At 37.1% G+C, this 17,887-nt stretch overlaps 1 protein-coding gene across 1 annotated transcript; it reads right to left on the minus strand.

Annotated features, from left to right (window-relative positions):
• Window positions 1–280: 280 nt before the first annotated feature.
• Window positions 281–17,490, minus strand: LOC102792984 (uncharacterized). Its single transcript, XM_035909488.2, has 25 exons — window positions 17,466–17,490; window positions 16,480–16,543; window positions 15,901–16,284; window positions 15,528–15,815; window positions 15,155–15,454; window positions 8,688–9,065; window positions 7,953–8,240; window positions 7,560–7,859; window positions 6,848–7,225; window positions 6,236–6,523; window positions 5,865–6,158; window positions 5,125–5,154; window positions 4,685–5,023; window positions 4,297–4,593; window positions 4,087–4,201; window positions 3,914–3,961; window positions 3,443–3,469; window positions 3,252–3,296; window positions 3,149–3,175; window positions 3,020–3,064; window positions 1,437–1,463; window positions 1,282–1,320; window positions 1,131–1,193; window positions 996–1,029; window positions 281–629 (listed from the first exon to the last, which is right to left on the minus strand). The coding sequence occupies exons 2-25, from the start codon at window positions 16,520–16,522 to the stop codon at window positions 606–608; spliced, it is 4,101 nt and encodes a 1,366-aa protein (XP_035765381.2). The 5' UTR covers window positions 16,523–16,543; window positions 17,466–17,490; the 3' UTR covers window positions 281–605.
• Window positions 17,491–17,887: the final 397 nt, after the last annotated feature.

Raw genomic sequence — 17,887 nt, forward strand, 5'->3', positions numbered from 1 at the left:
TTTATTAAATGTATTTTTTTCAGAATGTATTTTTACCGAAAAAAATGATTACTATGCAATAATTTTAGTAGTCTAGTCTATTTGGGATCAAACAGAGCGACGTACAATGAATAAAAATACGTTTGTTATTCTTGCCTGCCTTAAAATGTGAACTCTCGGTTTTTCGTTTTCTTTTTCACAGTGACTGTGAGACAGTAGTTGGAAACTGAGCAATTTTGAAAATAAAATACTCAACAGTACAAATAACTGAGGCAACATCAGAAAAAAAACATGTTTATTGCTGTTTATCATGTGAGAAGATTTAAGCAAAGCAAGTTACTAGATCATTTTGTAAGTGACTGAATTAAATGAAATTTAAAGAAAGCCAAGTGAAAGTTAAACTATAAAAACATTAGATCCTGCAGTATCATTAAGAACTTTCCCCCACATATCATGCATCAACATCAACAGTACAGTTTGCATTAGCATGTATTCATAACAGAAGCCACCACAGGCGTCTTTGCAGTTGATAATGACTGTTCAGCTAGATGATAACCTTTGAAACAGGAGACTTGCGATACATGAGCCTGAAAGATTAAGATGTCTCTGGGATGTCTTTGAAGGAGTCAAAGGTTGCCGTACAGTTGATTCTGCAAGAATTTTGAGTAAAAATTTATTTAGGTTTAATCTAAAATGATTCTTAAATAATTAGCTTTTTTGTTTTTTTCCAAACACAACAAAACAAACTAAATTAACTTTAAATAAATCAAAGTCTAGTTAGCAGGGATTTGTTTAAAAAAAAAAATCATCCATATAAATAATTCAAGTTCCTTACACTAACCTTGGCATTGTTATCAAGCATAACAAAATAAATTACTTTAGAGAAAGTATAACATTTTTAACAGATTAAGTAATAATCTGCGATGGAATCAGTCTGGATGTTGTAATGTTATTTAATGAAAAAAGTCTTAAATTTGGTTGATTTGGATTTTGTCATTCACTGCAACATCACTAACCTCAGGGTTGAAAGGGGATGGTCGTCTCCTGTTACTGTATCAAACAACATAGAAATGGAAGCAGGTTGTTCAAACATAAAGAAATAAAACACATTGGTATGTCATTTAAAGAAAAAGTGCATGAATAAAACTCACTCCTTCGGGGATGGACAGCGTGGTTTGGACACAGCTCCACAGGTTACATTGCTGCTGTTTTTACTATGGGAGTTAAAGAAAATAACAAGTTAGTTTATGACTGTTTTTACTATGACATTATGGCGGTTGTCGTACTGCTATGAATACTTACGTATAGGCAACACTGATGTTCGCAGTGCGGTCTTGGCGTCTGCAGAATGTATAAACATTTTTTAAAATATTACTTAATGTGTGTATGTAAATTTCTTTTATATAGGGAAATTTTAAAAATTATATAAAAACAAACAAGAAGACTACAAATACTACCTTGAAAATCGGCTCCAAAATGACTGCCTATAGAATGAAAATAATAATAAGAAGAAGAAGACGAAGAAAAAGACAAGACAAAGGAAAGAATTCAATTCAGTTCAAGTCACTTCAATTCAGTTATTATTTAAACAGTGCAAAATCACAGGAACAGTTGCTTCTAGGCACTTTACATTGCACAGTAGAGACCTAAAATAGAGCGAGCACTTGGCAACAGAGGAAAAAGAAAAACTCTTTTAACAGGAAGAAACAGCTGGCAGAACTAGGCTCAGGGAGGGGCAGCCATCTGCTGCAACAGGTTGGGGTGCAGGGAGGAAAACAGGATAAAAGACACATTGTGGAAGAGAGCCAGATATTAATAATAACTAATAATTAAATATAGTGTGGCATATAAACATAAAGTGAGTGAAAAAAGAAAAAGAAGTCCGATTGGTCTATTGCAGCTTAATTAGGGAAGGATTCAGGGTCATCTAATCCCACTCTACCAATATGCTTTATTAAAATGGAAACTTTTAAGACTAATCTTAAAAGTAGGAAGAGTGTCTTCTTAATCCAAACTGGGATTCCACATAAGAGGAGCCTGAAAGCTGAAGACTCTGCCTCTCATTCTACTTTAAAATATACTAGGTACCACAAGTAAGCCCACAGTCTGAGAGCAAAGTGCTCTCTTGGGGTTATACGGTACTATGAGGTCCCATATGGAAAAGAAATAGTAAAAACGTATATGACTTAACTCATGAAAGTGGCCACTTTCATGAGTAAATCATATAAGGCTTACATGATTTACTCATGAAAGTGGCCACTTTCTCATTACTTTCATATATTGTTTTAGTAAGTATCCAAAACATACAAGTTTCATTATATAATTTTTCAAGGGATCTTATATCTGTTTTTACTCTTGTATGCTTTTCATACAAGTTTCACACAAGACAGATACAAACTTTATAAGATTTATATATATCTTTTCCATATGGGGTTTTTCAGATAAGATGGAGCTTAATTCTTCAAGACCGTGAATGGCATGAGAAGGAGTTTAAGTTTAATTCTGGAATTAACAGGGAGGTGATGAAGAGAGGCCAAAAGGGGAGAAATATGCCCTCTCTTTCTAGTCTCTGTCAGTACTCTTCCTGCAACATTTTGGATCAACTGAAGGCTTTTCAGGGAGCCCAATTGCAATGAATTACAGTACTCCATCCTAAAAGTAAAATATGTATGAACTAGTTTTTCAGCATCTGAGACAGAATGTTTCTAATTTAAGAGATATTAGGTAAATACAATAAAGCAATCCTACAATTTTTTTTAATATGCACATTGAAAGGTCAAAAACCTGGTCAAAACAACTCCAAGATTCCTCACAGTGTTACTGAATGTCAACGTAATGCCATCCAGATTAAGCATCTGATTAGATACAATATTTCTAAATAATTTAGGGACGTGTTCAATAACCTCAGTTTTATCTGAATTTCAATGCAGGTGGTTAGAGGCCATATAGGTCTTTAGGACATTTCTGCAGTTTTACTTAAGAAAAAGAAGGAGAAACAACTTTAACAGTAAAAAATTGTAAAATCAAAATCCAACAGCACCTGGGCTTCCTCTCATGTTGCCATGCCATGCGATCCTCTTCTTTTCTATTAAGAGTACAATCAACAGGATATTTCCAGTTAAGCATTCATATCAGGGTTACAAATGAAGGCTTTTTTTGTTTTCCTTACCGGGAAAATCGACTCCAAATGGACCTCCTATTTTGAAAGCAAAGCATTGTTAGTTGGTTTGTTTTACTGTATTTCTTCAGTTTGCAGAACACTGATGATATACCTTTTTTCTGGCCTTGGTGGTCTGTCTCTGTCATCAGTGTATCTCCTAAATGTTTTGTGAGACAAATAGGAGTCAGTTTTTTTAAAATGCAAGGCACAGTCTATGCACAATAAATCACATGAGTCACTTTATTTCATATGACATGATACAATGAAGTGAACAGTCACAAAGGAATCCTTCAAAATGGTTACCTGGATAATCTATCCCAAAGTGATCTTCTGTGAAATTACAGGGAGAAATATTTACGGGGTTGTTTTGGTGGAGACGTTAAAAAAATAAGAAGTAAGAGTTATTAACAAATTAGTGACATTTTTCACACATGCTTTTACAAATATTAGCTAAAACATCACATTTATAGACATCAGGTGTTTAAAACAAGAATTGCAACCATCGACTTTTTTTTTTATCATGTTGCTCATGCAGCTCATTCGACCATCTCAACTTCATTCTTCTGTGTCAGATATGATATGACTGATAAAACCTATTTACATTTAATTAATATGGATATGTTGTTGAAGCAGGCTCTGGATGCTTTTAGATTCTTTTGAATCATTTTAGAACATCTTTAAAGTGCAAACTCCTGTATTCAGTTGTGATGAGAGGTCTTGACTCATGACTGAATTATGTCATTATTATTCACTTTTTATGTTAAAATAACTTGCCTTTTTTCTGGTCGAGGTGGTGATTTCAGTGATTCATCTGTGTGTTTCCTATATTTGGTTGGAGGAGAAAATTTTCAACTTCAGAGTCAACACATTGTAACATTGTTACACAGACAGCTGCAATCAATATCAGAAATATGATATGATATAAATTAATGTTATATTTCCTCAACCTTTTTCTCCAGATGAACACTGCAAACACTGCAGCTAAGGTGATTATGATGAGAGCCACAAATGAGACTGGAAAGGCCACTGGAGCAGCAGTTGTAAACTGGTACATCAGTGATCCTGGTGATGTAGATACATTTGAGGTTAATAAACACAATTCAACAGATGAAATACTTCGATAACATATAGAGTAGAGATAAAGTGTGTCTGCTAACCCTTCACATTTAAGCTGACTGTGTGGGCTTGTTCCCTGTTACGCCAAAAGATAGCGTTACAGGTGAGGTTTCTGACTCCATCTCCTTCAGTAACAATAAAAGTGATTGTGGAAGTTGTCTGCCAGGTGCCTCGTGACATCATGATCTCTGAGACCTCAATGGTGAGGTAAGAGACACTCCATGAGAAGACCGGAGGATGTGATGAACATGTGTGTGTAACAGAACACGAAACAGTTATAGTTGAACCAGCGTCAACTTCTTTTGGAACGGGGGTCATCAATGGTTTTTCTGGAGAAGCTGAGCATGACAAACACAAAGAAGATTATACTTGATACTTAGAAAGCAATGTGTTTGTCACATTTCAGTGATCTACAGTGGGACTCCAAACCTTTCATGATAATAAATACACAGCTGTTGTTGAATGTATGTGTCTCATGTCCTTTCTCTGCATAGAAACAGAAGGGTCCGTTGTCAAAGGGCTTGATGTCGTCAATCTCCAGTGAGCAGTTTCCCTCATTTAGATTTCCTAACATTTTGGTTCGGCCCTTAAAATGGTCAATTACATAGCTTTGGCCATTATGGAATACAATGTCTCCGCTTTTTTTGGACCAGATGCCACGGGTCATCAGTTCATCCTCTTGGTACTGGAAACTGCAGGGAATCACCACACAGGAGCGCGTCAAGGCACTAAATCTTAAAGGGACGTCGGCAGGCAAAGCAGAGGTTGCTGTAATGGGAAAAATGTTAGATGCTGGTTTAAATTAATCCTCTTGAGATGTGACATGATGAAAACAAAAAGAGTTCGAGAGTGCTGACAAGTGCACTTACTGTAATTTTCAAATGGATCTCTCTCATATTCTGGGAAAATGATAACAACCAATTAATAACAATTCAACATCTGGAGGAGTATTTTTGTGTTTTTGGAAAGTTAGATGAAAGTAGGTCTCATATGTAAGGTGTAAGCCATAAGCCTATTGGTTCAGATTTATAGAAACAGTTATAAGACTTATAAAGTGTTATAAAAATTGTTTGTCCCTGGGCAATAATGGAGACAATCTTTTAAATCTAGATGGAGGCAGGTTTTATACTTTTCTTTCTAGTTTTCTCTTTACAAATGTTTTGTGGCACTTTTCATCCATCTAGCAATCCTTCAATTTTCTTCTGCTGATCCAATTTACGCTCATAGGGTGACAAGTGGGGTACACCCTGGACAAGTTGCCCATCTATTACAGGTCTGGCACTTTAATGCACATGTAAAATGTCTTTCTGGATACATTATCTAAAAGTTTTGTATTTTTCCCTCTTTTCCCTTCTCAGTGACTTCCAGCTTATGACTCAGCTATATGTTCATATATAATGCCCAAATCAAACACGCTAGCTTTAATTCTAGTCAAGCTAATGGTTTCCTCTTCTTCTTGTGTTTGTGCTAACCTGAGCTAATTGGCGGCTGGCTTTATTTTATTTATTTATTTTTTACCAATCTAACAAAATCAGTTTTCCAACAGAAAGCTAATAGGTATATTTTGTAAAGTATCAAACAATCAGGAGGGCGACATGTAGGAACTCACGTTTTACAGTAAGAGTTGCAGATGTTGAGAACTCCCCACTAATAAACTGAGCAGTGCAAGTCAAAAGTTTACCATCATCACTTAGGGAGGGAATAAAAGTTAGATTTGACACTATAGTGTATGTATTGTTGGGAGTCTGTTTGGTGTTTAATGAACTTTGCATGTTGTTGTAGTTCCAGATGACACTTGGTCTGTTTTTCCTGCACTTAAAGATCACAGAACAAGTGACATTCTTCGCCATGCCCTCTGTTAACTCCCCTGGTGGTTCATTCATAGTGATTTCCTGAAATGGACCTGAGCAAAAACGTTAGAGTGAAGCTTAATGATAGCAATTGTTGTTTAATTAAAGTAAAACCTCCCATTAAACTTACATTCAACATTGAGTGGAATTTCCTTGGTGGCTTTCTGACCCCCAGAGTAGCTAACAGTACAAGTCACACTCTGGTGCTCTTCCTTTACTTCCCAAACTTGTTCTACTCTCCTTTCCCAAATCCCATCAGATACCAGTGTGTCCGTGATCCGGTCTTTTCCAGGTATACCATTTAGGGTTACGGTTGGGGGAGCAAAAATACATGCGTGGCGCACACTGCAGGACACAGTGCCCTGCTCTCCCACTCTGGGAGTACCAATAATATTTAGCTCTGGTTCTGGTGCATGTTCTGTGAATAAGAAATATTTAAGAGCTATAGTGATACAGTAACTTCTGAGTTCTATGTTCCAGAAATATGAATGTTTACATAATTGTAGTATTTGTATAACAGCCAGTTTGTGGGAATTAAATGCATTGGTTGCTCTGTTATACTGAATATTTTACTGCACATTTGTTAGTTTGTTGTTGTTTTTTTATAGAAAAGCAACAAACCAACAAAATAAATTTTAAATGACTGAATGTAGTGACAAGTGAAGTCCTGACTCAACCTTTCTGTAATCATTTTTTGGATTTAAGTTGAAGTGACTGTAAATGGGAGTTCAATGACACTTACCTGAAACAATAAGTTCAGTAGATCCATCATAAAATGAGTGACCTACGGTGTGGTAGGAAGTAATTGCGTTCTTATCTATCCATGGATAAAGTCGGTCATGGTTGTGTGACATCTCCAGCCTTTCAATCTTAAGACTACAGTTCTGCTCCACCACTGATCCAATTAAACTAGTTCGACCATCAAACTTACTAATAACATTCTCTCCTTGTTTGAATACAGCTGGAAATCCATTGATTTGGTACAAGTACCACATCACTTGAAGGTCATTAGGCTGTGAGTTTTTGTAGGAAAATTTACATGGAATGATGAGACACGATCCCTTCAACCCAGTTATGGTGCTTGGAGCAGTGAAGGACCAACCCCGACTGAGTATGTTTCCTGCAAAAAAAAAAAAAAAAAAAACTTTTGAAGAACTATTTAATCTTAAAAATAAATCTTAACAGACAAAACAGACATGGACGTAGCTGCCATGGCCAGGGAAGAAAGAGAAGAGGTAGCAGAAGCAGCAAGATGAATAAGCTGTAAAGTTATGGGGAACTGAAAAGCTGCTTAAAAGCACATTGTAAATAAAGACTTTGCAATCACATTGCCGAATGACGGTCATTCCTACCACACTAACAACATTCATTTTTTTCTAGTATACATCTACTCTAATAACTTCTCGTCTGTCTGGCTGAGCTTTTAAATGAAGATAATTACTATTTGCACTTACTCTTTACCCGCAGCCTGATGCTCACTTCTTGTGTTTGCCCCCCCTTGAATTTTGCAAAGCAGGTAACAGATCTCCCGTTGTCGCTGGGTGAAGATTTAAATGACAGTATGGAGATAGTCTCCCACTGAGTCTCCCCTGGAACCTTTTCTGTATTAGTGGATGCTGCCACACTGCCATAGTTCCATGTGAGAGTTGGTGTATTCTTGTGACATGTGTATAAGGCAGTGCATGTTACTTTGCTATCATACCCTTCAAGAAATTCATCTGATGTAGAGCTTATATTCAATGGCGAAATGGAGCCTGAGATATAAATGGAAAATGTTACATTTTCATGTCACATTAAATTCAGTACATGAAATATATTGCACACTGAATATATTACATGGTACTCACATTCAACATTCAGTGGAATCGACCTTTCGGCACTCTGACCCGCAGGGTAGTTAACAGCACAACTTGCACTCTGGTGCTCTTCCTTTACTGTCCAAGTTTGAACAATTTTCCTTTCCCAAATCCCTTCAGATACCAGACTGTCCATGTTCTGATCAATTCCAGGTAAACCCTTTAGGGTTAAGGTTGGGGGAGCAGAGAAACATGTATGCTGCACACTGCAGGACACAGTGCCCTGCTCTCCCACTCTGAGGATACCAATAATGCTCAACTGTGGTTCTGGTGCATGTTCTGTTAATTCAAAGCAAAAATTGAGAGCTACAGCAACACAGCAACTTTTGAGTCATTTGCAGGAAGTAATAACCGCAATTAAACAAACTTAGTTAAAAGTGATAGGGAAGAAAAAAAATACAGATAGTTGAAAATAAATATTTCTTCACATTATTTTATGTGTCTCTCTTAATGGTTTGATATAAGTATTGTAGTTTTAAGTGTTATTGAAATACATTTATTGGGTTTAGACAACACTGTGCCAGGAAAAAGTTAAAGATTCTAACTACAATTTATATGCTGAGGCAAATCAAATTATACATGCACAAAACTAAAATACAGATAAATAATAAATAAAAAATAAATCAGAGAGGACTCAGTTTGTCATGGTAAGGGTTACATTCTGTAGTAACTTGGATGTCTATCAATGGAATTAAAGTTGAATTGAAGAAATTAATGAATGCTTACCTGAAACAATAAGTTCAGTAGATCCATCATAAAATGAGTGACCTTTGGTGTGGTAGGAAGTAATTGTGTTCTTATCTATCCATGGATGAAGTCGGTTACGGTTGTCTGACATCTCCAGCCTTTCAATCTTAAGACTACAGTTCTTCTCAGTCACTGATCCAGTCAAGCTTGTTCGACCATCAAACTTTCTAATAACTCTCCCTCCTTGGTTGTATACAGCTAGGTATTCGTTCCTCTGATACAAGTACCATATAACTTGAAGGTCTTCAGGCTGGGAATTTTTGTAGGAGAATTTGCATGGAATGGTGAAACATGACCCTTTCAACCCAGTTATGGTGGCTGGAGCAGTGAAGGACCAACCCAGACTGAGTATGTTTCCTGCAAAAGAGAAGAAGCTTTTGAAGCACTTTGGATCTTAACAAAAAATAAATAAATACAAGGCTCGCAAAATTTCAAAATCTCTGGTAGCCCTTCGGGCAGGCATTCTTCAGTTTTTGGTAGCCCAAAATAAATTTAAGTAGCCCGAATAAAAAAGAGAGCAATTTTTTTATGTTTTGTTTCCTTTACAATATTATACATTAAAGTATAATATTGTAACGGAAACAAAAATTAATCAAAAAAATTGTTAAAATGCAAATCACAACAACTGTATAAAAATTACAACCATCAACTCAAATACTTGGTTCAAATTGAACAGAAATTTCTATGAACTTGTAAGAACTGTGTAGAACATGAATCAGTCTGTGTCAGATCCTGAATTTGAAATTTCCACTGAAGTCACGGGTAAGAGGCAAGTGGAACCAAGATTGAGGCCGTTTGCTTTTTGAAGTTTGCAAAGACTGCTACATTGTGCCAGTGGTAGTTCACTCTTTGCAACATAGTAGCTGTTCTAAACTGATTTTTCAGGAGTTCTTGTTGTGCTTGGTTTATTTTTAGTATGTTTTTTTGCAATTGCTGTTTGTTCTGGGAAAGAACAGACTGGGCAATAATGCATTTCTTGCATTTCTCATGAGTTCTGATGGGGTCTTTCTTTAAATTACTGGTCCCAGTAACAAAGGCGCTTGTCGACTCAGAAATCAAATGAAACTCACAACACACCTGGCAGAACATCATGTTATTTAGCTCGTCATATTGCAGCCACAGAAATTCTTTTGTCCATGAAACCAAAAAAGCTGCACTTTCTTGTTGCCTCATAGTCTGATTTGTCATAACTTTTCTGTTTTGTGGTAAGCTTTTCTTTGGCTGTCACTTCTTCACCCTGACCTGTCTTATTTAGCTGAGCAGAACTAAAATACCAGCGTAAACCCTGCTGCTTTTACACACGTACTTACATAACGGTCAGCGATTCTTTGCGCACTCAACCTCTCACATGTTTAAGCTTGCTGCGAGAGATTTCACTTGTCGCGTTTGAATAGTAAGCTAATGAGTGATAAGACGATGTCAGTGGAATTGGTGCGCAATTAATCGTCACTCACCAATCAGTGCTGCTGCTCTCTACACACCGTTCGTGCGATCGCAAAATGAAAGTGAAAGCAAAAAACAAGCGCAAATTCAAACGCGATTTCAATACGTCACACATTGAAAGTGGCTCATCGATGCCAATGACATAATTACTCAGCTACATTGGCGAAAGAATGCAAAAGCATAGACATATATTTTCCTTCCTATGACAGCCCAACGGGCAGGGCTGAGTTAGATTTTGGTAGCCCGACTGGAAAAATCGCTAGCCCCGGGACGTCGGGCTAGCGATTTTGCGAGCCCTGAAATATTGGCAGCCACCAGTGCTAACCCCTGCCTCCTAGATGTTGCAGGTATGGTATAAATTTGAAAACCCCAGGTGATTTTCCAAAAGTTGTCCTGTGAACTTAAACCAGATGACTTAATTCTTGAGTTATTGCATTCTCAAACTCAAGTGCCCTCAATGGTGGAGCAACAACAATACCCTCAGCCTTTTATGCCTAACGATTAAAAAGGGCTCACACTCTGTTTGAAATTAAATGAACTTGAGACAAAACATCTCTTTGCAACTTTGAGGAATAATAACGGAAAAACATTTGTGATCACATTATTACAACCCAAGTGCATCTGGAGTTAATCTGGGAAACATGATGGAAGTTTTCTTTTTCCTACATCTCAAAGACAGAGAACAATATTAGCCTCCATTATTTGTATTTGTATCCCTAAATGTTCCATGTCATTTTACTTCTGTTTTGGTCTCCACCACTGCTGAAGAAACTATTTGATTACTTATGTGCTGAATGGCACATTGTATACACTTCCTTATTTGCTTCTACTGACATTGCCAGGACTTGCACATTACTCCGTCTAACCCTGAAAATCTTACAATTCAGTCTCTGCATCAGGTCTAGTATCATAATAGATGCAAGTCCTCTGTCAGTCATTGTATTTCTATAATATGTCTTGATGCATGCTCAATCATCCAGGTAAGTAAATCCCCTAAAGTTGATTCTGTTTACCTGGACATAGCATCTTTAGTGGGAGAAACGTTTTGTCACTCATCCAAGTGACTTCTTCAGTCTCAGATGACTGCAGGTTTCCCCAATCTTATAAACATAGCATTTACATAATGACTGAAACTAGCACCACTGCATGAACAATCGGCTGGGAGGTCAGTTCCTTGATCATTAATATGTAAATTCCCCTGACCATTGATCCACAACCACTGATCAAAGCTCATTGGTCAAAGACCACTAATCAATGACCATGAGCAGTGTTGGGGAGTAACGGAATACATGTACCGGCGTTATATATTTAACCCTTTAAGACCTACCATAGAACCAAGTCCGCCAGAGCTTACTTTATATTTTTACATGCTGTAGTGCCATTTTGCAGAGCATTTCAAGTTGCTATACATCAATACAACCATTATAGCCCAAATTTTAATAATATGTTTGCATTAAGTCCATAGTAACTACAGAACATGCAAAAAAGTGCAATAAACTACAAAAAAAATTGAAAATCGTTTTTTGTTTTGTTTTTTACATATATTTCTACTTAGAGAAATTTAAGAGGTTTATCCCTCAAAACTTTAAATACAAAAAAGTTGCAAAAAATAGTTTACAACAACAGGAAATTTATTTTGAGTGTCTTCATAGTTTTATTTTTGAGATACACCAATTTTTATATACTGCAGAAAAAATAAATCCTATAATGCAAATTTGCAAAGAAAACAGCATGTGCATCAAAATAAACTATTTAAAGCAGTGCAACTTAAGGTCTAAGCATCCCACAAACTATTCAGAAAAGCATAAAGTCAAACATGACTTTTAAAAACACCAAGTAAAGGCTTATAAGGCCTGCAAGTAAAAACTACATTTCCCGCAAAAATCATCACTTCCGCTTTTGGGCAGGTCATGGCGGACATGCTATAGTTCGCGTTGACGTCTATTTCAATGTAGGAAGTATTACGAACAGCTGATCGGATCGGCAAAGCGTGTTTCTGGAATATCATGTTTTTGTTGCAGCAAGTGCTTTTTATGCAATTTTTGCAAAGCTATGTGGAAAGAAACTGTGACCTAGGACAAGCTGAGGGCATAAGATGTAAGTACAACTCCTCCGGTTTCCTATGCAAAAAAAAATTATTGCGCTAGCTTACGTGGTTCCGGTTCTACAGGGATTTAAAAATAGTTACGCAAAACAGAGCATGCCCGCTCCGACCGGCTTTAAAGGGTTAAAATACAAAATATGAGTAACTGTATTCCGTTACAGTTACCGTTTACAAAGGTGGTAATCAGAATACAATTACTTTGTTGAAATAAATGGATTACACAGAGGTCTTTTCCTGTTTCATATATTAGGCTGTACCCTCTCTATTTTTGGTAATTCCACACCAAAACAAACAAAGCAAGCATTTAGAGGCTCTAATGCCTGTGTCTCAATCTCATGGCCCATGTCACCTCTACTTGCGGCCCGCATAATGACGTGAAGAAATATATATATATATATTTTCATTATTACTCAGCGCAGGGGCGATTCAAACTCCTCGACCAGTACAGAAACAGAAGCTAACAGCATGGACGCGCTAGCAAATGCAGTTACGGCGGTACAAGCCTCTATCGACTCATTTCGGGAGGAGAACTGGGCATCTATTGCTTCTCTGCATTCAATCCTGAGTGGGTACGGCCAACGAATTACCGACATGGAAGAAGGAACAAATGACGTTGACAAGAGACTGAGCAGCATGGAGACCTCCCAATCCTCGCTAGTTAAAGAGAAAGAGGCTTTAAGAGAGAAGGTGGCGTACTTGGAAAACTAAACCAGACGGCAGTATATATGCATTGTGGGGATACCAGAGAATACGGAGGGCCCACGACCAACAGAATTCATCGCCAAACTACTCTCTGATGTGCTTGGGGAGAACAACTTCGAGAGGCCGCCATCGGTGGATAGAGCCCACAGAAGTTTGGCTCCTAAACCAGCAGATGGTGACAACAGATCACGTCCGTTCATTGTCAGACTCCACCATTTCCAAACCAGAGAGCTGATCCTACGCCTCGCCAGACAGAAGGGCCCGCTCCTATTCAACGGATCGAGATTCCACATATTTCCTGACTACAGCCCAGAACAGCTCAACAAACGACGTGCAGCCTTCTCTGAGTCCAAAAGGAAGGTCCACACTGCAAAGGTCAAGTTCGGTGTCTTCTACCCAGCCACTCTGCAGTTCACACACAACGGGAAACGCTTGAGATTTCCCGACCCTGCAGTGGCGCTGGCCTATATTAATAATAATATCCCTGTTGATAACAAACGCCATTCCCAATCTGGATAGTTATCATTTGGTTATGTCTGGGGATTACAACCTGGTAATGGATTCTGTTTGGGATTGCTCTTCCCAATCTTGACAAAGACTGTCTAAATCTGTGCAAACAATTCAGTCATTTGTAGAGGCACATAAACTTGTAGACCCTTGCTGATTTAAATATCCCACTAAAAGGGAGTATTCGCTTTACTCTAATGTGCATAAGTCATTTTCTAGGATAGATTTTTTTCAGGTTCACCCCTACTTACTGAGTGCTATTACAGACTGTAAATATGATCCAATCGTCATTTCTCATCATGCCCCGATTAGTATTAAGGTAACTCTTCCGACTCCGGGGACAAAGCGGAAATGGCAGCTGGATCCACTCTTACTGGCTGATTCAGACTTTGTGAAGTTCATTACAGAACAAATAGATTTTTTTCTACAGGTAAATAGGACAGATGCCATCTCAGCTTCGACCCTCTGGGAGACGCTTAAAGGGACAATTTATCTCTCATTCTGCATATATGAAGAAGAAGAAGTATAGGAAGATTGAGGAGTTATCCTTAGAAATCAAGAACCTGGACGGACTCATATCTGGCTCTCCGACCCCTGATTTGATTAAGAGGAGAGTGGACTTACAAACTGAAATTGATCTATTAACTACTACCCAGGCAGAGAAACTCATTTTGAAATCCCGTAGTAGATTGTACGAAGAGGGAGATAAACCATTCAAATTATTAGCTAGCCAGCTCCGCCAAAAAGCAGCATCTCGTGTTATTTCACAACTCATCTTATCAGATGGCTCATCAACTGAGGATCATCAAGCTATTAACAACTATTTTAGAGAGTTTTATGCTAAATTATATTCCTGAGATTCAGCACCAGCTCAAAATAAGTTCAACGCTTTTTTTGCCAATCTGAATATTCCTATAATTGAATCTGACTGGAAAGAACAATTGGAACAAAGTCTGACGCTGGAAGAAATTAAAAATGCAATAACGTCCCTTCAGAGTGGAAAAGCCCCTGGTCCAGATGGGTTTCCAACTGATTTTTATAATCAATTAATTAATCAATTAATTAATTAATCCTTTGTCCCTCTTTGGGGGGAAACTCCCACTGGGTTTAAATCTGGGACTCTCCACCATTTGACCTTAGAACTGAAGAAGCTTCTCGGATGAGAGGTGAAACGTCTTCAAGCAACTCAAAGAAGTCCAGATGCTTTTCTTTCCAAGCTCCTTAGACTATTCAGAATATTCTACTCTCATTGAGTAACGTAACAGAATATGTTACAAAATGAAAGACCGTGGAGTCCTTGAGGTAGCTCTTCTGTGTGACGAGCCACTGAAGAAGTCACGAAATGTTCCTCCCACTGAAAAGGCTACGTCCAGATGAACAGAATCAACTTTTGGGGGTTTCTGAGATTTGCATTTGAATATTCATGAATGGTTAAAAAATGCTTAATTGCTGATAATGACTGCAGGCACCACTGGAAAACTTGGTCATCTGCCTATTATTATTGTCATTATTATGAAATACATTTCAAAAGCATATATGTAAACTATGATTAGGTATTATCACTTTTATTGCAGATGTAGTTTGTGAGAGAAAACAAATGCAGGACAATCCTATAAATGCTGTAAAAGTTTTGGGTGTATGGTTAGCTGTTACATTTAATAAATTTAATTTAATAAATATTTGTACTTACTCTTTACCCGGAGAGTGATGGTTGCTCGTCGTGTCTGACCTCCAGCAAAACGTGCATAACATATCAGCGATCTTCCATCATCATTAGCTGATGCTGTAAATGTCAGTATGGAGACAGTCCTCCACAGAGCCCCCCCTGATAACTTGCTAGTATCAGAGGAGGCTGGCATATTACCATAATTCCATGTCAGAGTTGGAATATTTCGATAGCATGTGTATGAAACAGTGCAAGTTACTGTACTTTGATCTCTCTCCAGAAATTCATATGATGCAGAGCTGACAGTCAGCCTTGAAATGGAGCCTGGGATACAATTAAAAATGGTTAAATATCAAAGATGGCGTAGGATAAAATGCAATTTACTTTCACCACTTACAATTTGAGGTTAAGGTTTTAGATGCTGATGCAGAGCGACCACCACGGTGTTCCACATAGCACTCCACAATTTGATATTCTTTCTCTATGGACAGAGTGGCTGTCACCATAGTTTTGGATCTTCCATTAGATAGACGGCTATGAGTTAGACGTTCGTTTTGCAGGGGGATGTTGAGCCTCAGACTTGGGGGATAAGTGGGACAAGTGTGGTAAACACTGCATTGCACTGTTACAGACTGCCCAACCACCATGTTTCCAAAGATCTCGATAACCGGTGGATCTGCTGTGCCTTAAATCATAAAATGTGAAGATTTTCATAATCACATAACAACATAGTGATCAATTTATAGTGAAATCTTAAATTATTGACCTACCCACTACTTCAACTGTTACAGTTGTGTCATAGAAAGGGTAGGTTCTCCATCCAACATTTTCAGGATCCACCCAGGGATAAAGCTTCTGACTGTGATCAGCCAAGGTCACTGGGTCAATCAACAGACTACATGTCCGATGGTGTGAAGAAGTATATACACGTGTTCTTCCTTTAAATATGTCCAACACATCATTCCAGTTCCAGTAGTCATATACTATTGGATATCCTCTTCTCACATACTGATACCACACTACACGATCTGGTCTTGTAGGTGGATACTGATAGTAATCATAACTGCAAGGGATAACAAGACAGGAACCCAACAATCCTTTGATATTTCTTGGCATTGTTACCTGCCAAGCACTGGAGCTGCACAAAATATATCCTGCAAGAGAATCATGACGCAATGAGAGAAACTGAAATATAAAACACACACAAACACACGAGTACATATATCTATATATATATATATATATCTATATATATATATATCTATATATCTATATATATATATATATATATATATATATATATATATATATATATATATATATATATATATACATTGAAATGACCATACCTAGGCTATAGATGCACAGGAAAAATGGTCCAGACCCAGACATCTTATTAATGGTATAGCATTCCTGAAACAAATATATGAAATTAAAACTTACTAAAACCTTGACATTTTATGATGCTTTTATTACAATATGATGACATCAGTCAGTTACGTTGTCTTTGTGAAGTCATAGGGTATCATATTGAAAAAATAAAATGTGTGTTGTGTTACTCTCTCCATGTTCTGTCATGTGACATATTACTTGATGTGGTTTCTTGAAAAAAAAAAACTTTCAAGGTCAACTTTGACCTTGGGCACTAACAATGAAGATCAAGATCAAATGCTTAGCCAATACACATACTCATGACCCCCTAGGCTTAGTATTTCTTGTTATATTTGAATGCAATCCATAAGATATTGCATGTATTATAAAGTCTTTACTAGTTTTTACATTTGGTGTGACCTTGATCTTGACCATCACTTGATTTTCACCAAAATTAAGTATAATATAATATTAAGGGATTGATCTCTATTATATTATGGCCCCATCCCTACTACTGTATGCATCGGGGTACAGTGGTGTCTTCGAGTAATATATAAACGGTACTGTTACAGAGTTTTTCCAGACTGGAATAGGTACAGCATTGTTTTCTAGGGTCACTTAAACAAAAAAAGAGTTTTAATAGGTTTTAAGAGGGTAATACTTGGAAAGCATTATGGTATAGTCAGCACCCAACCCATTTTCTTACTGACTGAAAGACTATTAAACCAGAACAGGTTTTCACGCCAGAAAAAAGGTAATTGTTATATATATAAACAATCCTACGGGAATTTTTTTTTCTTTATATAACATTAATTCCCCCCCCTTTGTAAAATGGAGAAATGGAGAATGCTACATTTTTAAACTACAATTCTGAGTTTCTTTTTCTGAACAAATTTTGTCTAATAAAAAAAACATCTGTTGATATTACTTCAGCAAAAAGAAAAAAAAATAGTGATTTACTTACCAACACAGATGAATAGTCATGAAGATACAAGTAACACTAAAAATGCAGCTTTTTAAGCACCCAGTGTGGGCGGAGGGTATGATTTTCCACCCACAAGTGGGGAAAAGCTCTAAAACCTAATGGTGTGTGTCATGTTGAATAAACTATTAAAGTTGTGGTTATTTTCTTAACAAAACAACAGAATTTAAAAAGCGTTTAATTTTAATTTAAAAAAGCATAACTGAATAATTACAGTTACTATCACTTTGTTCTCTTTCTCACTGACCTTCTTGTGATAAAAGGTTTTTAAAATCAATTGTGCAAATGTGCAGTTAGAAAAACATTAAGTCTTTTAAATTTCTTGCTCATAAATACATATGACCAGAACCCAAAATGTCCCTTTGTGTGATAAGTGTGATTTATGCGATAAGTGTAACTTATAA

The sequence above is a fragment of the Neolamprologus brichardi genome, chromosome 11 (genome assembly GCF_056152115.1).
Source record: "Neolamprologus brichardi isolate AB-2024 chromosome 11, ASM5615211v1, whole genome shotgun sequence".
In the NCBI taxonomy this organism is placed as follows: Eukaryota; Metazoa; Chordata; class Actinopteri; order Cichliformes; family Cichlidae; genus Neolamprologus; species Neolamprologus brichardi.